The following is a 24,326-nucleotide window of genomic DNA, read 5'->3' as shown; positions in this document are numbered from 1 at the left end:
GGCGGCCTGAGCGCGCGCCCGCGTGCACGTCTGCCGCCCCCGACTCCGCAGTGGACGACCCCAGACCCTGCGAAGGCCTCAGGGCTCCTTAAACCTGTGGGGCTGGCGCGAGCCCCAGAATCCCGACTTCGAGGCCTCGGGCCGCCGCCCTCCCTGCTTGTGGCGCCGGGCGCAGGAGCACGCGGGACGCGGGGCCGGAGCGTGTAGGGCCCGCAGCGTCCAGGGCCCGCCTCACGGGGGCGCCCAGCGCCTCTGAAGGGAAAGGACGGCTGAAGGGGGCGGGGCTCCCGGGACACGGACTCCGGCCGGAGTCGGGAGCGGCCGCTGTGAACGTCCAGCTCCACCCCAGGGGACGACAGGCACCCAGCTCAGGTAATCGGGAGTGTCCTTTCTGCGGGGGGGACCTCTGCTCCGGAGTGGGGCGTTACAGCCCCATCTGGAGAACGCGGAGCGCTGCCAAGTTTTGTTGATGCTGCTCTGTAGGCTTCACGCCGTTTTCTGACTGTGTCCAAAGATTTACCTGCGACTGTAAACTCGGGTTGGGTTAGGAGAGCGTCTCCCCGCAGTTTCCCACTGAGCGCCCCAGTGCTTCCAAACCAGTGTTAACAGAAGCACTGCAGACGAGAGACTAGTGTCGTGTTCTAGAGCGATCTGATGAAAATGGCTTAAGACGTAGAATCGGGGGCGCCTGGGTGGCTCAGTGGGTTAAGCCGCTGCCTTCGGCTCAGGTCATGATCTCAGGGTCCTGGGATCGAGCCCCGCATCTGGCTCTCTGCTCAGCAGGGAGCCTGCTTCCTCCTCTCTTTCTGCCTGCCTCTCTGCCTGCTTGTGACCTCTCTGTCAAATAAATAAATAAAATCTTTAAAAAAAAAAAAAAAAGACGTAGAATCGGCATAAGCAATAGGGAGTCCGCCACTGTTTTCCCCTCCTTCCCACTCACGTCACACAACCTGAGTCCCAAAGTCCAAGACTGTCCACGAGATACTGCTTGTTCTGCCCTCGTCATTTTATGATTATTCGACTCCACTTTCAAGACCGTAAGCTAAGTAGAAAATGTAACACCCTTGGTAAACATGTTTACATAGAACTTCCTGAAATCTGTTCTGATATCAGAATGACTGGGAGAACTTCCCTCCTTCACAATACTTGACTTTGGATGAGACACTTATCTTAAAAACAAAACAAAACAAAAAACACTGAAGTTACGAATTGTGACACAAATCAGAGACGTCTCTTTTCCAGGATCCCCACCATTAGAGAGAAGGGTACAGGTAGGGTTCCTACCTCCTGAGTGTCCTAATAGAAACTGTAACTCAGGCTAGTGTTTGTAGGGCTAAACTGTTTTAGTGAAATTGGACAGATCCTGTAACAAAGCTGTTGACTTCTCCATTTTGCAAATGCTTTGCACCATAAGGGAGAAAAACTTAACACCCCCAGAACCTATAAACACCTTTATTTTCCCAAAGAAATATCCAGGAGTTCCAGTGAACCAGTGGTTATGCTTATCATCTCAAAAATCTCACTTTTTCAGAAAGGAAATTGGTCCCTAAGTTACAAGACAAAAACCACAATTTAGTAGTGTAGCTAGACCTAAAAGCCAAGTCTTAATGCCCAATTAGGACATTTAATATAGCATGTTGACCTAGAACTTTCTGCCTAGAACCCAAGAGTTTTTTCCTTATCTTCTGTCTCCTCAGATCCTCGTCCCTCTTTCTTTGGAGTCCTCTTCTGTAACCTCGCACCACTGGGAGGCACCCTGCAAGATGAGAGGATGTAAAATCTTACATGTTACTGCCCGGCACAAAGGGTAGGTGGAGAATGTAAAATATAGTGGCTAATAATTGTTTTATCATTTATCCATACTACTCATGGATTTTATTACCATAGATACCATTTTGGTGCTTTGAACTCCTGCTGTGACTTTAAATCTATTATTTTTTTTTTAAAGATTTTTATTTATTTGACAGAGAGATCACAAGTAGACAGAGAAGGAGGCAGAGAGAGAGGAGGAAGCAGGCTCCCCGCTGAGCAGAGAGCCCAATGTGAGGCTCGATCCCAGGACCCTGGGATGATAACCCGAGCGGAAGGCAGAGGCTTTAACCCACTGAGCCACCCAGGCTCCCCAAATCTGTTTTTCTTTTTAAGATTTTATATATTTCTTTGATGGAGACAGCGAGAGAGGAAACACAAGCAGGGGGAGTGGGAGAGGGAGAAGCAGGCTTCCCACCAAGCAGGGAGCCCAGTGTGGGGCTCAACCCCAGGATCCTGCGATCATGACCTGAGCTGAAGGCAGACGCTTAACGACTGACCCATCCAGGAGCCCCTAAACCTATTTTCTTTAGAGAGAAGCCCACTTCTCTGGGTTTTCATTAGTTTGTCTTGACTTGAATGACTCATCATCAATCCTTGGGCAACAGGATTTAGAGTAACAGAGAAAAAAGCAACTAAACAGGGAGAACATTGAAACAGTCTCAAAAAGATGACACAGGACACAATGTTTCAAAATTTGTACATTGTTTACTTTAAGCAACAGTCCAGGATTGTGAAGTACAACACACATTTCAAGGATACGGTCAAGCCCCAGCATCATGCACACAGCTTCAAGTTCCCGAAGAAGAGCGCTGCCCCCCTGGGGTCTGTTCACCACAAAGACCCACTTCTGTGTGGTCACCGCCCTCACTTTGCTTACCACTTGGAATTTGTCAGCTTGAGCGTACATGGAAGCCTTCCTCTGCGTGAGAGCAGCGGGCTTAGCTCGTCTGTTAGTTGAGTTAGTATCTGGCTTATCTCTTAAGGTTCAAAAATGAAAAAGGCAGTTTTTTGCTTGGCAGGCAGCAAGGCATGAGGCGCAGGCCTCTACTTTCCATATGGCACAGGGAGATGCTTTTAGCAAAGGCCACTGACAAGGTAGGCCAACAACGAGTAGGTTTGGCATAAAGACAACCCTGTGTTTGGGGGCCTGAAGGAACGGTGCCTGTGGACTGTTTACTGGTCTGTCCAGTCAAGGCTTGGTCAACCCAAGTAAAGCTGACAAGAAAAGGGTTTTAAAAACCTCAGTACAAAAGATCCTCTAACACATTTGGAACCAAATTGTTTTTAAAAACACTGTACTAAGTGTCACAAAACTTTCCCTCCAATCTACTACTAGAAAACACTCATGCCATGGCCTACAGACCCAGAGGAATCAGGACAGAGAGAGAGAAACCTGTTCTTTGGGGGAGGAGAGGGGAGAAAAAAAAGACAGCAGTACATAAAGTGCTTCTTTTTTAATGAAACAAATCCAAAAGATGTACAGTCAGGCTCAAGTTGTGCAGTTCACAAGCATGGAGGAAACAAAAACAAAACGACAGAGTTCAAGAGAATCGGAGCTAACCCAGGACGAGGCTGGACTTGCCGCCGGGGGGATTTCTTCGGGACGGCACTGGGGCCGGAGCCACTGGGCTGGGCACAGGGGCAGCGGGCACAGGCTTCTCCTCACTCTGCCCCAGGCTGGCCGGCAAGTCTGTGTCCACGTTTTCTAGGAAAACAGAAGAAACTTAGGGCTAATAATTATTTCTAGGTAGAATAAAGAATCTTAAGATTTTCTTGAAGGATGGTTCAGATCATACCTAGAGGTATCAAAGCATACACAGAGATAACAAATCATACCTAAAGAAGGCAACAATCGTTCAACTATGTCCCCACAACCCAAAACCAACCACTGTCAGTCTTTTCGTCATATTTGTACCCAGGCGCTTTTTTATGTGTTTCTTTTCTAAAGTATACACAAATAGGAAGATGTATTTTGGGTTTTTTGTGTGTGTGTGTGTTTTTTAAGGTTTATTTATTTGAGAGAGAGAGAGAGAGAGTGCAGGGGAAGGGGCAGAGGGAGAGGAAGAGAGAGAATCCTCAAGCAGGCTCCCTGCTTAGGCGCAGAGCCCGACACGGGACTCAATCCCAGGACCCCAAGATCCTGACCTGAGCTGAAATCAAGAGTCAGATGCTTAACTGACCGAGCCACCCAGGAGCACCAGTTATTTGTAATGTTCTAATTTAAAATATTTACATCTTCAGGATACTTGGGTGGCCTCACCTGGGGCTCCGTGCTCAGCAGAGAGACTGAGATCCTCTCCCTCTGGCCCTCCCCACTGCACTCTCTTTCTCTAAAATAAAAGAACATTACAGATAACCCATAGGCCCCTCACCCCCAATCCACCTCCACGTGGGTCTCCTCTCCCTCCTCCCAGAGGGCCTACTACTAGTTGTATCTAGTCCCTTTGTTTAATGCGTATTTATATTTTATTCCCAACAGAGAATACATATTACTGTTTTTGTTGTTGTATTTGATATGATATAAACTTACTTTTTTTACACTTTTAGACATTTACCCTTTTTTTTTTTTTTTTTTTTTTGACAGAGAGAAAGATCACAAGTAGACAGAGAGGCAGGCAGAGAGAGAGAGAGGGAAGCAGGCTCCCTGCTGAGCAGAGAGCCCGATGCGGGACTCGATCCCAGGACCCTGAGATCATGACCTGAGCCGAAGGCAGCGGCTTAACCCACTGAGCCACCCAGGTGCCCCCATTTACCCATATTTATTCACATGGTCATAATTCACCTTACTTAATTGCTTTATAGTATTTTATCCCATGAGTCAATATATTTGATATAATATAGTACTGTATTTGTACTACTGATAGCAAAAAATGAACTGAAACAGGTGCCCACGGGGATACGAGGGCTCCCATCCTCACATTTTCCCAAAAGGCTATGCCGTGCTCTACCCCAACCTTTGCACACCAACCATTTAGTAATCACCTCACTTTAAAATTTGCCAAACTGATGGGTGAAATGTTATTTCATTCCTGTTTGGTGTTACATTTCCATGATTACTAGGTGAGCTTAATTTTTTCTTTTCAAGTAGGCTCCACGCCCAGGGCGGAGCCCAATGCAGAGCTTGAACTCTTGACTCTGAGATCAAGACCTGAGCTGAGATCTAGAGTCGCCTGTGTGGGCTCTAACAAAAAACAAAAACAAAATGAGTTGAACGCTTAACTGACTGAGCCACCCAGGTGCCTCTCTGATTTCTTTTTCTTTCTTTTTTTTTTTTTTTAAAGATTTTATTTATTTATTTGACAGAGAGAGATCACAAGCAGGCAGAGAGAGAGGAGGAAGCAGGCTCCCTGCTGAGCAGAGAGCCCGTTGCGGGGCTCGATCCCAGGACCCTGAGATCATGACCTGAGCCAAAGGCAGCGGCTTAACCCACTGAGCCACCCGGGCGCCCCTGATTTCTTTTTCTAACCATAAAGATAATCCATTGTATTGACATCATTTATCAAAGAGTCTACCTTTCCCCTACTGACTTATAAATCTCCATTAATCAGGTCATTCCCATTTATATTAACTGGGTAGTTTCCATGTCAAAGTCTTGAGAATTAGTGTATTATTACCCAACATCCTAGATATTGCTTGATCTACTAATCTGTGAAATTCCCAACAAACCTGTATTCTTTTTTTTTTAAGATTTTATTTATTTATTTGACAGACAGAGATCACAAGTAGGCAGAGAGGCAGGCAGAGAGAGAGAGAGAGAGAGAAGATGAAGCAGGCTCCCTGCGGAGCAGACAGCCCAACGCGGGGCTCAATCCCAGGACCCTGGGATCATGACCTGGGCCGAAGGCAGAGGCTTTAACCCACTGAGCCACCGAGGCGCCCCCAAACCTGTATTCTTATTGAGGCAGTTTCCAAACTTGGAAAAGTTTGTTTGTTTTCTCTTTTCCTTTCTTTTTTTTTTTTTTTTTTGAAAAGTCTTTGTTCCAAGTCAAAAGTGACTGCACGGGCGCCTGGGTAGCTCAGTGGGCTAAAGCCTCTGCCTTTGGCTCGGGTCATGATCTCAGGGTCCTGGGATTTAGCCCTGCATGGGACTCTGCTCAGGAGGGAGCCTGCTCCCCACCCCCTCTCTGCCTACTCTCTGTCAAATAAATAAATAAGATCTTAAAAATAAATAAATAAATAAATAAATAATTTAAAAATTAAAAAGTGACTGCAAAATGCTGGGCCTCATTTCGGTGTTAAACCATCAAATTCAATTCAGGTGCATATTCTTTTTTTTTTTTTATTTATTTATTTGACAGAGAGAGAGATCATAAGCCACCCAGGTGCCCCAAGAAATGTACTTTAAGTCCCTCAAAGACTAACCATTAAAAGTTCATGTTCCTAAAACCCCTTGTACCAAGTTTTGATTTAGCCAGCTTTGACACCGAGAAGTCCAAGGAGGAAGAGGTCTAAGATTGGAAACTCAACAACAACAAAAAAAAACCTCAAAAATAGGGGCTCCTGGGTGGCTTAGCAGGTTAAGCGTCTGTCTTCAGTTCAGGTCTGCTCAGCGGGGAGACTGTGTCTCCCTCTCCCCCACCCCCCTGCTCATACTTTCTTTCTCTCAAATAAATAAATAAATAAAATCTTAAAAAAAAAAAAGAAAAAAGAAAAAAACCTCAGAAATATGCTACTGCTGCTCTTGACATTACCTTTTATGAACATTTGGAACTTTCTATAGAGGTAACATAACACATACAATGTTCTATACTGTTATCAACCAGCAGTAAAAATCAGTCTGAAGCTTTCCAAATTGACAGCCCTTAAAACAACAATGGAGCAAGAAAGGGTCACCCCACCCCCCCTCCGTTTCCCGTTGCCACACTCTGTTGCACAAGAAGCAGGATCAAAGGCATCAACATTAAGGACACAAGTCCTCTGATAAGTATCTCTTAAATATGTACCCATGCTCTAACAGTTCCCCGTTGTCTGTCTGCATCAGGAAGTTAGGAGTACTTCCAAAGGAAACAGCTCATTACCTTGCAGCCCTACCGTGGTCATTTATTTTCATAAAATGATTTTTATTTTTACTTTTTTTTAAAAAGTTTTATTTATTTATTTATTTGACATAGAGAGAGAAATCACAAGTAGGCAGAGAGGCAGGCAGAGGTAGGGGGGAGCAGGCTCCCTGCTGAGCAGAGAACACAATGCGGGGCTCGATCCCAGGACCCTGAGATCATGACCTGAGCCGAAGGCAGAGGCTTTAACCCACTGAGCCACCCAGGCACCCCTTTAAGACTCTTTTTAAAGTGATCTCCACACCCAACGTGGGGCTTGAACTCACAACCCCAAGATCAAGAGTTCTATGCCTCACGGACTGAACCAGCCAGGCGCCCCTCCATTAAACGATTTATTTTATTTTATTTTATTTATTTATTTATTTATTTATTTTTAAATTTTAGGTAGGTTCCATGCCCAATGTGGGGCTCGAACTCATGACCCCGAAATCAGGAGTCTCATGCTCCACTGACAGAGCTAGTCAGGAGCCCCTCCATAAAATGATTTTTATTTATTTATTTATTTATTTTTTTTTTAAAAGATTTTATTTATTTATTTGACAGAGAGAGATCACAAGCAGGCAGAGAGGCAGGCAGAAAGAGAGAAGGAAGCAGGCTCCCTGCTGAGCAAAGAGCCCGATGCGGGGCTCGATCCCAGGACCCTGGAATCATGACCCGAGCCGAAGGCAGCGGCCCAACCCACTGGGCCACCCAGCCGCCCCCATAAAATGATTTTTAGATAAATCAAGCTCACACCCACCAATCTTATGTCTGTCTTTCATTATTAAGGGAACAGTTTTGTCTTTCATGACTAAACAATATGCCAAAAAAGAAAAAAAAAAAGCACATATGAAGAATAAACAATTCTTAATTTAATTTAAATGCTCCTTTGTCTACTCAGAACTACTCCAGCCAGAAAAAATAAGGCTAGTCTGTTACTCCATCCCTTTAGTCTATAATGAGACAAGTACAGGAACTGAGAATAAGGCTTTAGAAACTTACACAGAGGGGCGCCTGGGTGGCTCAGTGGGTTGAGCCTTTGCCTTTGTCTCAGGTCATGATCTCAGGGTCCTGGGATGGAGCCCCGCATTGGGCTCTCTGCTCAGCGGGGAGCCTGCTTCTCCTTCTCCCTCTGCCTGCCTCTCTGCCTACTTGTGATCTCTGTCAAATAAATAAGTAAAATTTAAAAAAAAGAAAACCTTTTAAGGGGCGCCTGGGTGGCTCAGTGGTTAAAGCCTCTGCCTTCGGCTCAGGTCATGATCTCAGGGTCCTGGGATTGAGTCCCACGTCGGGCTCTCTGCTCTGCGGGGAGCCTGCCTCCTTCTGTCTCTCTCTGCCTGCCTCTCTGCCTACTTGTGATCTGTCTGTCAAATAAATAAAAAAAAAATTAAAAAAAAAATAAAAATTAAAAAAAATAAATGGGACTTTAAACACAAACACATCTACTAGAATAGCTAACTTATATACTCCTGACTTGTCTTTCTTCCTCGGCACATCAATGAGCTCACTGAATGGACACATCAGAGTAAATGATAAAGTGGTTTATTATAAGGATGAAAGAATTAGAGCGTCGAGAAGTGCAGCAGACTGTCTAACTTGCCTGAAGGCGGGAAAGACTTCGACCTAAATCCCATGGACCTTCTCCCTCCGCTACAGATTTCCCACGTGCTCCCTTTAGCCATTGCTGTATTTCATTCCCCAAAAGAGGGAGGCAATTTTCCTTATACCCAAACAAAATCTGTCTTATTTAAACTGATTAGGAACAAAGAAAAAAATAAACTGAGTAGAGTAGCTTGACTTTGAAGCAAACCTGGCAACAGGACTGGGGTTGACCTCTCTGCCACCAGGCGGATCTTGAATCGTTATGCCCCTTGTCATTTCATGACAAACGAACTAAAAGTAAAGACTTGTCATACTACACAACTCAGGGTGCTGTTTACCTGAAGAATCTCTAACAAACTGAACGGGGGTGAGAGGGGAGTCATTATTAGCAGGAATAATGACACATTTTTTCCTAACTTCATCAGGGGCTCTCACATATTTCTTCAGGCTCCGCAGATGGCTAACTCTATCTCCTGTCCAAAAGTGGGGACTAAAGATGAGCTGATTCTTGCTAAGTCAGGTCTGATGTGGAAGTACTTCAGAACACGGAAAGCAGCAAAACTGAAAAGCCCTGAAGATTTCTTTACCTCCAGAAGAATCTCTGCGAATGGAACACACTGGACACGAATAATAACATTTTCAGTCCAGTGAGAAAGTGACTCATTCACTGAGGAGAAACCCTGGTAACGCTCACAAAGGTTCAGGAGATCCTTCTCCCACCACGCCCACCAAGAAACACTGTCTGAGGGGCGCCTGGGGGGCTCAGTCCGTGAAGCGTCTGCCTTCAGATCAGGTCCATGATCCCAGAGTCCTGGGATCGAGCCCCGCATCGGGCTCCCTGCCCAGCGGGGAGTCTGCTTCTCCCCCCTCCCTCCCCCCCCCCCGCCCCCGCTCATGTTCTGTCTCTCTAAAATAAATAAATAAGGGGCGCCTGGGTGGCTCAATGGGTTAAGCCTCTGCCTTCAGTTCAGGTCATGATCTCAGGGTCCTGGGATCGAGCCCCGAATTGGGCTCTCTGCCTGCTTGTGATCTCTCTCTGTGTCAAATAAATAAATAAAATCTTTTTTTTTTATTTAAAAATAATAAATAAATAAATAAAATCTTTAAGAAAAGAAGAGAAGAGAAAAGAAAAAGAAGGGGAGGGGAGGGAAGGGAAGACAGAGAGGGCAGGAGAGGAATCTGGTTCTTAAACCTGTTCTACGGAACAGCTGCCTCACAGAGTGTAATGGTAGGAAGAGGTCCTGAGGAAGCAGCCTCTTCCTTCTGGACCAGACAAGGCCTTCCGGCGGCTGCATTTCACTGAGTCAACTTTCACCTGATTCCTACTGCCTGACACACACGAGCCTTTCATTACGCGCAGAAGTAATTCTCTGGCACTTGTTAAGGAAGATTCAATAAATACTTCAAAGATTGACTATCATTAAATAAATGATTATAGCTCATTTCCACATATAATTGGTAACACGGATGCTGAGAATTTACATCTGCCCCCTAAATCATCGTCTGTAAGATCACAGAGGTACCCGTGTCTTGCTAAATAAGCACCTGAGCATAAAAATCAAACAAACTTGGTCATTAAATGCTGTGGGCCAAGCTTGAAATGCCAGCACTTATTACTAAAAAGTTCTCATTAAGAGTAACAGACACTGGGGGGATGCCTGGGTGGCTCAGTGGGTTGGGCCGCTGCCTTCGGCTCAGGTCATGATCTCACGGTCCTGGGATCGAGTCCCGCATCGGGCTCTCTGGTCGGCAGGGAGCCTGCTTCCCTCTCTCCCTCTCCGCCTGCCTCTTTGTCTGCTTGTGATCTCTCTCTGTCAAATAAATAAATAAAATCTTAAAAAAATAAATAAATAAAAATAAAATAAATGCTGTGGGCCAAGCTTGAAATGCCAGCACTTATTACTAAAAAGCTCTCATTAAGAGTAACAGACACTGGGGGGATGCCTGGGTGGCTCAGTGGGTTAGGCAGCTGCCTTCGGCTCGGGTCGTGGTCTCGGGATCCTGGGATCGAGTCCCGCGTTGGGCTCTCTGCTCAGTGGGGAGCCTGCTTCCCTTTCTCTCTCTCTGCTTGCCTCTGTCTACTGTGATCTCTCTCTGTCAAATAAATAAATAAAATCTTTAAAAAAAAAAAAAAAAAAAAGAGTAACAGACACTGGGGCACCTGGGTGGCTCAGTGGGTTAAGCTTCTGCCTTCAGCTCAGGTCATGATCCCAGAGTCCTGGGATCGAGCCCCACATCCGGCTCTCTGCTCAACAGAAGCCTGCTTCTTCCTCTCTCTCTGCCTGCCTCTCTGCCTACTTGTGATCTCCGTCTATCAAATAAATAAAATCTTAAAAAAAAAAAGAGTAACAGACACCAGCCTGACTACTGGACACATATTCGTGAAAGACTCTCCGTTTCCCCTCCCTGCTACATTTCTGACATGGCGCTCACCGCAGCAGATATACATGCAGCCGTGTTCACTAACTTCCCGGTTTCATTTTTCTTTCCTCCGAACCCAGTGCGTGCAGGCACTTGGGGCAAAGCCAGGTTTCACTCCCCAGTCTCTTTCCCCAAGACATGATTTCAATTTCAAATTACAATCTATGCTAAAACCATTTACAGAACCAGAAACTGGGGCTTCAGGAGGACTCACCATGAATGTCGCCTTCTCCCTGGAAAAGAAAAGAAATTTAAAGTTTAGTTCAGTTTTTATTTTTATTTATTTTTTTTTATTTTTTTTTATTTTTTTTTATTTTTTTTTTTTTAAAGATTTTACCCATTTATCTGACAGAGAGAGAGAGATCACAAGTAGGCAGAGAGGCGGGCAGAGAGAGAGAGGAGGAAGCAGGCTCCCTGCCGAGCAGAGAGCCCGACGCGGGGCTCGATCCCAGGTCCCCGGGATCATGACCCGAGCCGAAGGCAGAGGCCTCAACCCACTGAGCCACTCAGGCGCCCCTTATTTAATTTTTTTTAAATTTATTTTTTTAGTAATCTCTAGCCAACATGGGGGTCAAACTCATGACCCTGAGATCCAGAGTCACATGCTCTTCTGACTGAGCCAGCCAGATGCCCCTAAAAATTTACTCCAGATTTTAATTTTATAACAAGCAAATAAAGCAGTCACGGTTCTGATAGGCTACTATCTGTTTGAAACCAAATGCAAAATTTCATTTTGATACAGTCAAGTTCAGGGTCAGGCCGCAACACGATAACATTACAACCTTTAGTTACTTGTGGACAATGCTGAACAAAAATGCTACATGATGGGTTGCCCCAGTGCCACAATATCCAACACACCAAAAAACGTTAACATTTACGTCAATGACCTAATATCAATTAGTATTTCAGAGGATCCTTTAATCAGAATGGGAAACTGGTAAATTTATCCTTCCATTCTCTCTCTCCTTTCTCTTTATCTAGCTGTTGAAGGGCCTCTATAAATTCCAAAGTCCCACACAGGTCTCTCCACACTTGCACCGCTGATGCCTCTGTGTGCTCTGAGGTCCCTGCTTACAGGCTTCCAGACACATCCCTGGGGGCACTGGGACCATGGTCCTCTGCAGACAACTGAGGGTAAAGCCCAGGCTGGAGTCTCCTGGAGTTCAGCTCAGATCAACTGGGCAATGTTTGCCAACAACAGAAACAATCTCTGAATTCACAAATGCTACTACATATGAGTTACGTAGGAAGTAAGCGTGCTCCGTTAGTTCCCAAAATCAACAGTGAAGGAGAGAGACTAATCCTACTGGTAGAAGAGACATCTGAACAGACCCAGATCATGTCGCTTCACTTTTCCAACTTTATTCTTTATCGATCTTCCATTCCCAATATGGCCTCCATCCCTCTCCTAATTATGTCAGACTCCAGTGGCAGAACTGAAGCTCTTAGTACAACAGGAGAGAAGTGAATTTCTAAACTGTATTAACCTCAAAGCCCTTGTCCCATGTTGTCACACTGACCTTCAGATCTAAGAAGTCTCCAGCGTTCGCTTCAGAAGAGTTCCTTCTCTGGGGTCCAGATGACTCAGAATCCTGTCGGCCACCACTAGACTTGGCACCTGAATTAAACCATACTTTCTTGAGGAATGGACAGAACTTAAGCGAAAACACTGCCTTCATGAGTGATGTTCGTGTTAGTCTCATATACAAAATGAGCTAACACTGTTAAGAGGTTAACTGAGAGCTTAAAAATTCCACCAAATAACCCAATTTGACCCCAGTCCCTATTCTGACCCCTCAAGACTCAGTAGTTCCCACTTTTTGGTCCCAGTCTTTCGTCCACCGACAAGCTTTAACTGTTGTTGATCTCATTATGGTTGAGCTGGATTTGCTCATCACAGAAAACCAACTGTAGTTATTCATACTGGGTCCATCCCTTTTGACCAGTGACCATAGATAGAAGCATTACCTGCCGACTTGGCCCATGAAGGAGGATTTTCCTCAGGTGTCCCAAAGATGCTAGATGCCATTTTGTTCCTCCTCACAGGCTGTTCTGTTGGTTCATCGAAGCCTAATGAAAAATTGGATCCACCGCCTGGAGGCCGCAAAACCCTTGGAATAATGGCAAAACATCCATTTCAGGTCATACCAAAACACTTCTCGGCATAAATGTCTTCAAACCCCTTTCATTTCATTTCCCTCACCCATTTGTTCCTCCTATAGAGCCCCCAACATGGGAGAGGAATTGATTCATCATGGTATAAATTCGGTACTGGATCACACCAGTCAGAATGGCCAGTAGTAGACAGACAAGAAACAACAGTGTTGACAAGGATGTGGAGAGAAAGGAACCCTCACGCATGGAGTTGGTGGGAATGTCAACTGATGGAGCCACTGTGGAAAACAATATGGAGGGTCCTGAAAAAACTGATAATAGAAATATCATATGACCCAGTAATTCCACTCTGGATGTCTACTGGAAGAAAACAAAAACACTCATTTGGAAAATATATGCACCCCTAAGTTTACTGCAGCATTATTTACAACAGCCAAGGTATGGAAGCAACCCAAGTATCCACTGATAAATGGATAAAGCAGATCTGGTACAAACAGATGCACAGTGGGGTATTACGCAGCCATAAACAAGAATGAAACCTCGTGGGGCACCTGGGTGGCTCAGTGGGTTGAGCCGCTGCCTTTGGCTCGGGTCATGATCTCAGGGTCCTGGGATCGAGTCCCGTGTTGGGCTCTCTGCTCAGCAGGGAGCCTGCTTCCCTTCCTGTCTCTCTGCCTGCCTCTCTGCCTACTTGTGATCTCTCTCTGTCAGGTAAATAAATAAAATCTTTGGGGCGCCTGGGTGGCTCAGTGGGTTAAGCCGCTGCCTTCGGCTCGGGTCATGATCTCAGAGTCCTGGGATCGAGCCCCGCATCGGGCTCTCTGCTCAGCAGGGAGCCTGCTTCCTCCTCTCTCTCTGTCTGCCTCTCTGCCTGCTTGTGATCTCTCTGTCAAATAAATAAATTAAATCTTTAAAAATAAATAAATAAATAAATAAATAAATAAAATCTTAAAAAAAAAAAAAGAATGAAACCTCGCCACTGGAGACAACATGGAAGGATGCAGAGGATATGATGCTAAATGAACTAAGTCAGACAGAAACAAATACTACGTGATTTCATTTTATGTGGAACCTAAAAAACCAAACCAAATGAACAAACAAAAAAACCCAGAAACAGACTCACAAACACAGAGAACAAACTGGCCAGAGGGGAAAGGGTGGGGGGGATGGATAAATGAGGTGAAGGGGATTAAGAGGTACCAATTTCCAGTTATGAAATAAATAAGTCACAGGATAAAAAGTACAGCAAAGGGAATATACTCAATAATGTTGTAACAGATTTGTGTGGGGACCCACGGTGACACCAGTCACCATGGTGGGCATCTCATAGTGTATAGAATTGTCGAATGCTGTATGGTATACACCCCTGAGACTAATATAATACTGTATTGTCAACTATTCGCAATAAAAAGACTTAATATTTGCAGTAAGGTTGTCTGACACCCAGGGCAGCTGAAACAGCCTGGTTCATGTCCCCTTTTAACAAAGACCTAACAGACCTCGCCTAATGGGCGTGGCTGGATATATTGGCAAAGAAGTTTGGAAGCACATCTCGTGAGTTATGTATTCATAACGCACTTCCACTTTTACTTTCAACAAAACTAAAACGCAAGAGTACACATGTCAAAGTTGATCATTTTAGAAACCCAAGGAAAGCTGATGATAGTCTCCTCCTGTCTTGGCGTCACCAGCGAGCCCCATTTACACACCTGTAAGGCATGCAGTGTTCTCACTAGTAAAGACAAGGGACCGGCCACAGGAGGAAGTCCAAACGAGACACGGGCATAAGACTCCCAGCATCTTCGATTACCAGGCACCACTGGACACCCTCTACAGCTTTCAGTTCAGCAAGGAAACCCAGCACTTGGACATTTCCAGAGCTTCCTGTCTTGGATTGATCAATGTTCTCCCTCCCTGGAAGAACTCAATTTAACTTGTCCCGTCACTACTCAGAAAGAGAAATGGACATGGTCTTACGGGATGATTTTCTAACTACTGATTCTATTCCATTATTGGGGACAGGAGTAGTCTGGTCTCCTACTTCTTCTTAAATCAGTTTGAGAAATATTTTTACAGGAGGATGTCCATGTCATCCAAGTTTCCAAATAAATAACAGTTTTCATTTGCATACAGCTCCTTACATTAGAAAACGAAGGAAAAATTAAACACTTACGGGGAAAATTCCCTTCTAAGTACCCCTCTAAGGGCATTCCAAGTCTTGATTTTTTAAAAACTACTATTGCATGCTAAATGTTTTCTCACTTCCATTATTTTTTCCTTCGGCGCATACATCATTGAAGAATATATTTATATGTTTCCAAACATAGGGGTCTTTCTGGTTTATTAATTTCTAGCTTTTAACTATAACACAGACAACTGCCTGTATGACATGAGTCCTTTGAAATTTGAGGAAAGGTGCTTTTAAAGCCTAATATGTGGTCAACTTAAGAAATCTATATATGGGCTTGAAAAGAATGTGTATTTGCCAATGTTCTATAGGTCTACTAGGATAAAGCCTGCTAATTGTGAGTTGTTCTAATCTACTGATTTTTAAGTATGTTTTATCACTTAAGGAGAGAATCTATTAACAATTCCTACTACAATGAAGAGTTTGTCAGTTTCTCCTCAGAATTCTGTCAGGAGTTTTCTCCCAAAAAGACTGCCACTGGGGACGCCTGGGCAGCTCAGATGGTTAAGTGTCCGACTCACTTTCTGCTCAGGCCATGAGCTGAGGGTCGCCGGGTAGAGCCCCTGAGCCCACGCTCAGCAGAGGTCTGCTTGAGGATTCTCACCCTCTCCCCCCGCCCCCCCCGCCCCCACTCACGCGTGCACTTCTTCTGTCTCTAAAATAAACAAATCTGGGACGCCTGGGTGGCTCAGTTGGTTGAGCAGCTGCCTTCGGCTCAGGTCATGATCCCAGCGTCCTGGGATCGAGTCCCACATCGGGGTCCTTGCTCGTCAGGGAACCTGCTTCTCCCTCTGCCTCTGCCTGCCATTCTGTCTGCCTGTGCTCGCTCTCTCTCCCTCTCTCTCTCTGACAAATAAATAAATAAAATCTTTTAAAAAAAAATAAATAAAATAAAATAAACAAATCTTTAAAGCAGAAGAAGGTGCCTGTTTAGCTCAGTCAGTAGATCGTGTGATTGTCGATCTTGGGGTTGTGAGTTCAAGCCCCATGTTGGGTGTAGAGATTACTTAAAAATAAACAAAGTAGAAGGGCGCCTGGGTGTCTCAGTGTAAGCCTCTGCCTTTGGCTCGGGTCATGATCTCAGGGTCCTGGGATCGAGCCCCGCATCGGGCTCTCTGCTCAGGGGGGAGCCTGCTTCCTCCTCTCTCTGCCTGCCTCTCTGCCTACTTGTGATCTCTCTCTGTCAAATAAATAAATAAAATCTTAAAAAAAAAAAAGTAGAGGGATCACAAGAGGAAAATGGGACAAAAGGTACTAACAGGCAATTTAAAAATGTGGGTAGCCTCTAAACATTAAAAATGCAATCCCGGGGCACCTGGGTGGCTCAGTGGGTTAAGCCGCTGCCTTCGGCTCAGGTCGTGATCTCGGGGTCCTGGGATCGAGTCCCGCATCAGGCTCTCTGCTCAGCAGAAAGCCTGCTTCCCTCTCTCTCTCTCTCTGCCTGCCTCTCCGTCTACTTGTGATCTCTCTCTGTCAAATAAATAAATAAATAAATAAAATGCAATCCCACTAGCAAATAAATGAAATTTTAAAAAAGGATAGGGGTGCCTAGGTGGCTCAGTGGGTTAAACCTCTGCCTCGGCTCAGGTCATGATCTCAGGGTCCTGGGATCAAGCCCTACATAGGGATTTCTGCTCAGCGGGAAGCCTGCTTCCCCCCCACCCTCACTCTCTGCCTGCCTCTCTGCCTACTTGTGATCGCTCTCTCTGTCAAATAAATAAAATCTTTAAAATTTTTAAAAATAAAAATAACAATAAACAAAACAAAGGGATATGTATTTTGCTTATTAGACTGATAAATATGAAAAAAATGCCAATTTCCAGCATTAATTAAAGTATGAGAGTATAAATCTCTACAAACTTTCTTTTAAAAAAATATTTTTTTATTAATTTGAGAGACAGAGACAGCAAGAAACACAAGCAGGGGGGAAGGCAGAGGGAGAAGGATAAACAGACTCACTGCTGAGCCGGGAGCCCAACGCAGGGTTCGATCCCAGGACCCTGAGATCATGACTGTGCCGAAGGCTGACGCTTAACCATCTGAGCCACCCAGATGCCCCAAATTTGTACAAGCTTTCTAAAGGATATTTTGATAGCATATGTCAACTGTTCACTTTTTATATGAACTGGCATTTCTACTTCCAGAAATTATCCTTATCGGATAACCAGAAATATGTACAAGGACACTCCTATAAAAATGTTAATCTATAAATAAAATTGGTAATACCCTAACTGGCCCTTAGTAGGGGTTTAGTTATCCAAGCATGTCCATACAACAGAAAGCTGTATACATCAGATTTACCTTCACTGGTAGATGTCAGAAATTATTCAAAACACAGTGAATGAAAAACGTTGGAAAACAGAAGGGCAATCACGTGTTACATAGAACAATGTATATACAGAGAGATAGACTTATCTAGCTGTGTGACCTTGGGAAAACTGCTTACCCTCTCTCTACGCTTTGGTTTTCTCTGCAAAAAGAAGAGGTTCACGGTAGCTGCCTTGTAAGGCTATTCTAAGGATAGCCTGTAGACTGTGCCTAGAACAGAACCTGGAACACAGACGGCTACGAGGTACTGTCATCAGAACTAGACATAAAGGCCTGAAAGCACAAACACCACAATGTTATCCAGGGTTTGTGCTTTCAGATGGAATTTCAGGTGAATTTCAGTGTCCTGTTTTATACTTCATATTCTTCTGGATTGCCATTAATCTAAAATTCTTCTTTTTAAGATTTTATTTATCTGATAGAGAGCACAAGCAGGGGGAGTGGCAGGCAAAGTGAGAAGCAGGCTCCCTGCTGAGCAAGGAGCCCCACGTGGGGTTGGATCCCAGGATCCTGGGATCATTACCCGAATCGCAGGGAAACGTTTAACCCACTGAGCCACCTAGGGGCCCCATTTTTTTTTTTTTTTTTTAAAGTAATCTCTGTACTCAATGTGGAGCTTGAACTCACAAACCCAAGATCAGGAGTCCCATGTTCCACCAACTGAGCAGGAGCTCCAGTCTAAACTTCTTTTAATGGCAGCTTCTGGGTCCCGGAATTCCCAGACACTCCTTCTATCGACAGTCCTAGCTTTCCCACTGGCCACAGCGTGTGCTTGTCTGTGCGCACCCCTGTGCCCTCGCATCTTACAACTGAAACCCTGGCTCCTCTGCTCCCTCGGGTGCAGCGGACCCTGGTCTGCGCTCCCTAACGCCGCGCCCCTTCCTACCTTGTTCCTCTTCCCCGCAAACTAGCAGGAGCAAGCCTTGGTTAAGCCCAGGCAGGACTGAGGAGATGTGACCAACAGCAGGGCTCTCCGTCTTATCTAGATCTTACCTTCTTCACCAATCCAGCCGAGCCCCTTTCCTCACCTTTCCCTGAATAGTTGGTTAATCTCCACTTTGAGGCATTTACTCCCATTTTTACTCTGGCCTAGAGCACTCTTTACCCTTTCTTCAAGGGCTCTTCAAAACCTAGCCCATCTCTTAAACCTCCACGTCCTCCATAAAGTCGATCAATAGAACCCTCCATAGGCTCAAAGAGTATCGGGTCGTACATGGAGGAAAGGATGGCAGATCCTCTCCTAATGGTGTAAAGTGCCCGAGAAAGTAAATGTCTTTGGCCTGTGGATCATGCAGTCTTTTTTTTTCCCCCCAAGAATTTATTTGTTTATTTGACAGAGAGAGAGAAAGAATACAACCAGGGGGAGTGGGAGAGGGAGAAGCAGCTCCCCACTGAGCAGGAGCCCGATGTGGGGCTTGATCCCAGGACCCTGGTATCATGACCTGAGCCACCCAGGCACCCATGGGTCATGTGGTCTTTGGAACTATTCAGTCTGTCATGTAGCACAAAGGCAGCCACAGACAATCTGAAAACGAACGAGCACAGCTCTGTTCAAATCAAATTTTATTTACAAACATTGCATTTGATTTTCATGTAATTTCCACAAGTCAAGAAATGAATCTTTTTTTTTTTTTACAACCATTTATGAATATAAAAAATCAGGCACCCGCTGCATTTGGCCCTTGGGTGATAGTTTGCTGGGCTCTGTTCTATCTAATTCAACAGCCTCACTTTTATTTTTATTTTTTTTTAATTTATTTTTTTTTTTAAATAAAGAGTTTATTTATTTGACAGAGAGAAATCAAAAATAGAGAGGCAGGCAGAGAGAGAGAGAGAGAGAGAGGGAAGCAGGCTCCCTGGTGAGCAGAGAGCCAGACGTGGGACTCGATCCCAAGACCCCGAGATCATGACCTGAGCCGAAGGCAGGGGCTTAACCCACTGAGCCACCCAGGCGCCCAACAGCCTCACTTTTAATGGCTCAGTTGGTTAAGCGTCTGTTTCAGCTCAGGTCATGGTCTCATGGGTTGTGGGACTGAGCCCCATATCTGGCTCCGTACCCAGCAGGGAATCTGCTTGAAATTCTCTCTTTCCCTCTCTATCTACCCCTCTGCCCACTCGCTCTCGCTCTCTCTCAAATAAATAAATCTTTAAAAAAAAAAAAAAAGGCAAGTGTATCCAGGCATACAATTTATAAAGATGATAATTGTAGGTTTATTTAATTAAGCTGCTTAAATCATAATTAAATGTGTATTATAAATTCTTAATAGGCTTTCTCTCATGTTAAAGTTTGAAGCAACCAGCTTTTTATCCCTTGTTCCTCAAATCAACAAAGACACCTGAAATAAAATCAAAATTAACTTGCTTCAATATCATCCCCTTCACTCCCTAGAGAGTAGAATGATTTTTTTTCCCTTTCCATAATTAAACCCTCATGAATTATTTTACCAAGATGAAAATCTCCAGAACCCTAACAGGCTGGGAAGTATTTTGGGGTGTTAAAAAAAAGGGGAAAAAAAAAAAAAGAATACTAGCACCCAAACACCAGCTTAAAAAGAAAGTCAAAGCTCTGAGCACCCAACTTTTTAAAGGTCTGCGTTCCTCCCACAATAGCAGGTAATACCTACTCCAATGACGTCATTGTTGTAGAGCCCATTTGTAACAGTGAGACATCCCCAAACAAAGGATTTGGATCATAAGACAGAAATTATTTCAGTTTAATTTTTTAAGATCCTCCTATTCTTTCTGAACTAAACCAGGATTACATATTTGAGACTCAACAAAAATGTGCCCATGAACTATGGATAGCAATTTTTAAAAAATTACTTTCTCTTTCTTCTTTCTTTAAACCCCAGAGTTCGCACGTGATCTTTGCAGATCATTCCCCTACTAGCCTAAATTTATAATGTGCTTATGGAGCCAGGAAAATGTTACTGCAGAAACAAGTGGAGAATTCGGTGAGATTACAGAGGAAGGAAAGGCAAGAAGTAAACACAAGGACAAAGCTCTAGTCCTGAGATCACAATATTGGAGGGAAACTGATGACAAAAGGTGAATGAAAACATTTATTCTGCAAAACGAAAAAATCACTCCTGTCTCACATTTCCAATATACATATCAAAAAACTAGCATGAGGATTCATTTGACCTGGTTACTGAAATTCTTTATGAAGCACTAAACAGAACTTAACCCCAAAAGATAATACCTGATTTTTTTACATAATGTGTCGATTTTCACATTCCAATCACTACAGTCTGACCAGCACAAAGTTGACCACATGGCACAAAAGAAAAACCAAGGTTCAGTGTGTTCCATTGCCCTCTGAAAAAAATGATCTCATTGCAAGGATGACAACAGAAGAGGGAGTGACCAGTATTTTCATAGGTCTGTCCTAATCAAGGTCTCCAACCTGCCAGGACCAACCAATTTATGGTTTTTTAAATCTTTCCCACTCTTTTTACATTGTATAAGGGAAAGGAATGAGTTGAAAAGGGATGTCAACCTCCCGCCCAAGACTCACTGCTGAGCCCAGTTTTTTGTCCCCAAGTTCTCCAACCCCAGTGAAGCACTATTTCACAGCCGTCTTCTTAGCCCCACAAAATGGCTCCCTTTGTGCCACTTGCCCAGGACCCCAAGGCTGATCGCACACGACAGCAGGTCGTGATCAATGAAGAACAGATGCCCAGAAAAAGTGGAACCTAAGCTTCCTACAAGCCTTGAGCAGGATCCCAGAAATGTCTGTATCCACCTTAAAAGAACGGTGTGCAATTAGCCGAGACAATGTGGACACCTTCCACCGATTACAGACCCTTTCACCAAGTCAGGCAAGGGCTTGGAAAAGGGTTCCAGTCCAAACACCCAGTGTCCTCTTCCCCAAATGCGGTAGCAAGACTGGCCAGAAAGGCCCTGGCTTCCCAGGTGGAGACAGTACGGGAGAGACAATGGACGTCTCCGGCCCCGCCCAAGAACAGGAAACCTCCTCGAGCTCGGGAACCCGGGCCAGCGACGAACTCATTTGGCAAACGTCAAAGGGGTTAGGGAAAGAGGTGGGATGCAAAGACCGAGGTCCGAAGGTTCGAGCGCAGAAAACCCACTCGCACTGGCTCACCACCCACCCCCGTCTTTCGCGTTCCGAGGTGGGCGCGGGAGGGGAAGGAGCAGGGTCTTTCCTTTGTTAGCGGAGGGGAAGCACTTCGCAGAGGACTGACGGCTGGGTCCCGGACGGGCGTGGGGGTCGCAATGACCAGCCCCGCCCGACCACAAATGCCACCTGCCGGGCGGGCCCCAGCTGGTAGGAGCCCGCAAGACTCGATCGCTGCGGCCGCAAGAGGTGACAGCCGCACGGGGCGCGGGGCCGCCACTTGCCCCGGGCCAGAGGCATGAGCGCGTGGCCAGGGGTGGGACAATGGGGCCTCACCGGGGCGCCCCGGGGGCTGCCCAAGCACCTGGGGGCCAAGACCACCGCCCTGAAGCCGGGCCAGCCGCGCCGCAAAGGGAAGGAAGCGAACCGTCTCCGCATGGCCTGACTACCAAAATCCCGCAGCACTGCGAGGGCGAGCGGCCCCGGCCCTCCTCGGCCGACCCCTCGCTCGGGGGGCAGGAATGAATGGGAGAGGAGCGGGAATCGGGCGGGGCTGGCGCGCCGGGCTTGCGGGACGGCACAAAGACGGAGCCGACGGCCGAGCACCGCCGCCCGCCCCGGCACGAGCGCGGCGCCGAGGCACGTTACCGCCAACGACCGGCCCCCCGGCCTCAGTGGCCCCACCGGGCAGCGGCCCTCCCGCCCCCGCCCCCGCCCCCCGAGCTCCTCGTGGGGCGGGTGCGGCCCCGCAGCCTCACCGGGAGCTATTCCTGCTGTTGGGATCGACTCCCTTGAAGGTGGTGGTGGTGGTCATGGTGCCGAGGAGCGAGGTAGGCTGAAGCGGGAGCAGAGCGCTGAAAGGGTCGGGTCCGAGGGGCGCAGAATTGCTCCCCACCCCACCGCCAGCGACCGCTGAAGGAGCCTCCGCCACCGCCTGCCTCGCCGGCCGCAGCCTTTATAAGGCTCGAAAAAGCCCGCCCCCACCCTGCCGGTATTGGCCAATTCAAATAGCCTTTTTCGTTCCTATTGGCTCCCTGGAGTGCCAAGCATCGTGCGGCACCTCGACAGGCTGCGGTGGCCCCAGCTCAGCCTAAACCCGCCTCCTTCCTGGTCAGGGTGTCTTTAGAAGTTCCCCCTCCCCCATCCCCAAATCTCGGTGATGATTGGACAAAAGGACGAACCTGCCCCGCGCTGGGCACAAGTTGTGCTCGCTGTCACTTAAGGAAGTTACCTGACCAAGGAAAAACTCGCCCTGGGCGAGTTGGAACCCACAAGCGGAGGACAGATTGTCTTTACCATTACTTAACTTGCCTTACTCATGGAGAGACAGTAAGGCACGCTCCTTAAGGGATGAAAATTACTGCCACAAACTGACATTCATTGAATACCTACTGTGTGTCCCGTTTGGCAACATGACAGTCTCAAAACAGCAGCACTATGAGTCAGCAACAGAAAGCAAGCCAAGATGATCCCTTTTCAAACGACTGGAAATTCTTCACATTTTAATATTATTTAGCTGTCAAGGGTGGTGCATGTACTGGACCAAAATTACAGTCGCTCTGGTTTGAGGGCCTGTTCTAAGGCTGAGTAATGGTTGAGGTGGTGAACAGTCACATCCCTTGCTACCAAGACTATGGAGCAGCCCTGGCCTCTGCAGCTGTTTATAACCCTTAAGTCATGACTCTTCCACCTGTCTGCGTAAATCTATCCCTGCAACAAATGCAGACACCACTTGGAGGGCTCAAGAATGGCTGTTTACAAGATCCTAATAGGAAAGTCTTGAACAAATGAGAACGGAGGCCTCCCCATGTCAGGCATGCTTCCTCAAGGCAGACCCTTTTCAGTATCTCCATAAAAATTAAGCCACATTCCTTTTTATGTAGCCTCCTTTCCTGGCAGTTGGAAGCTTGTATTCTTGGTTGACCACTCTCCTGGGTTTTCATGAAAATCCAGAGATAAGTTCTCTTCTAGAAGGCATGGATCACGTCTGTATGTGCTGACCACTTGTTTGGATTAAAATCTGCCCATTCTTAAAGGCTGGGCCTAGATTTCCAAAACTTTTATTTTTGATCATTTATTTTTTCCCAAAACTTAAAAAAAAAGCCCTTCAGACCAAGCTAGACAGTGAGCAGGCGCGCCTTCCTTGTAAGTCAGACAGTTATCAAGTAGGAGGTAAAGCAGTCTAGGTTGGTCGCTATCTCAGGTTCCCATTGGAGAAATCAGAGCTTGAATCTGGAATTTTTCTGAGAGCTAGTTTCCCATTTGTAAAATAAGGACAAAATAGTATTTCAGGTGCAGAGTTGTGAGGGCTGAATGAGGTAATGTATGGGAAGTGATTGGTTCGAAATGTAAGAGGTCTTCAAAGTGATAGCCATGCTGATGGCAAGACACACTTGGAAAGTAATCACAAACTTCTTAATAATCTGAATTTGTCTCTTATGGGTTAAATGAGAGGTTTGGACAAATCTTCCAGTGGGTCTCTGTTTTTAAGCAAGCTCCACACCCAACATGGGTTGGGTTTAACTCATGACCCTGATCAAGTCTCTTGCTGTACTGACTGAGCCAGCCAGGCACCCCAAGGTGGGTCCCCCTTTTGGTCTAAACTTTTGAGTTCCGGCTTGACTTGCCCGATTTCCTCCCTCCCCTGTAGTATAAAAGGCAGGTTGGTGTGGCAATGCAGCACTGGATTGGAAACCAAAAAGCGTAGGTTCTGGTTCTCCTCCCTTAAAGAGACACTTTTTTTTTT

At 45.9% G+C, this 24,326-nt stretch overlaps 1 protein-coding gene and 1 long non-coding RNA gene across 5 annotated transcripts; one reads left to right on the top strand and one right to left on the bottom strand.

Moving 5' to 3' along the window:
• The first annotated feature begins 168 nt into the window (after positions 1 to 168).
• On the top strand, positions 169 to 9,317 carry LOC125087226 (uncharacterized). 3 transcript variants are annotated; one of them, XR_007123383.1, is made up of 5 exons: positions 233 to 372; positions 1,698 to 1,807; positions 4,677 to 4,786; positions 8,609 to 8,747; positions 8,876 to 9,317. It is a non-coding gene; the product is annotated as an uncharacterized LOC125087226 (long non-coding RNA). The 3 variants fall into 3 exon arrangements; XR_007123381.1 differs by having other exon boundaries at positions 169 to 372; positions 8,609 to 9,317; XR_007123382.1 differs by lacking the exons at positions 4,677 to 4,786; positions 8,609 to 8,747 and having other exon boundaries at positions 169 to 372.
• On the bottom strand, positions 3,252 to 22,536 carry JPT1 (Jupiter microtubule associated homolog 1). Of its 2 annotated transcripts, none has more exons than XM_047707321.1 (5): positions 22,339 to 22,536; positions 12,840 to 12,982; positions 12,392 to 12,489; positions 11,086 to 11,104; positions 3,252 to 3,517 (listed from the first exon to the last, which is right to left on the bottom strand). In XM_047707321.1, exons 1-5 carry the CDS (start codon positions 22,392 to 22,394, stop codon positions 3,369 to 3,371), a joined length of 465 nt encoding a protein of 154 aa, XP_047563277.1. In that variant the 5' UTR covers positions 22,395 to 22,536; the 3' UTR covers positions 3,252 to 3,368. The 2 variants fall into 2 exon arrangements, with proteins under 2 accessions (XP_047563277.1, XP_047563278.1); XM_047707322.1 differs by lacking the exon at positions 22,339 to 22,536 and adding an exon at positions 21,945 to 22,332.
• Between the last annotated feature and the right edge of the window lie 1,790 nt (positions 22,537 to 24,326).

The sequence above is a fragment of the Lutra lutra genome, chromosome 16, assembly GCF_902655055.1.
Source record: "Lutra lutra chromosome 16, mLutLut1.2, whole genome shotgun sequence".
NCBI lineage: Eukaryota > Metazoa > Chordata > Mammalia > Carnivora > Mustelidae > Lutra > Lutra lutra.
This window is presented reverse-complemented; position numbering and strand designations above follow the sequence as displayed.

What these genes read in the sequence shown, in the direction of transcription:
- JPT1 (XM_047707322.1), bottom strand. Translation starts at nt 22,018, where the DNA reads ATGCGGAGACGGTTCGCTTCCTTCCCTTTGCGGCGCGGCTGGCCCGGC. An exon ending in GCGGTGGTCTTGGCCCCCAG is followed by an intron (nt 12,983 to 21,944) that starts GTGCTTGGGCAG and finishes CATTATTCCAAG; the next exon opens with GGTTTTGCGGCCTCCAGGCG. An exon ending in TTCATGGGCCAAGTCGGCAG is followed by an intron (nt 12,490 to 12,839) that starts GTAATGCTTCTA and finishes GGTTTAATTCAG; the next exon opens with GTGCCAAGTCTAGTGGTGGC.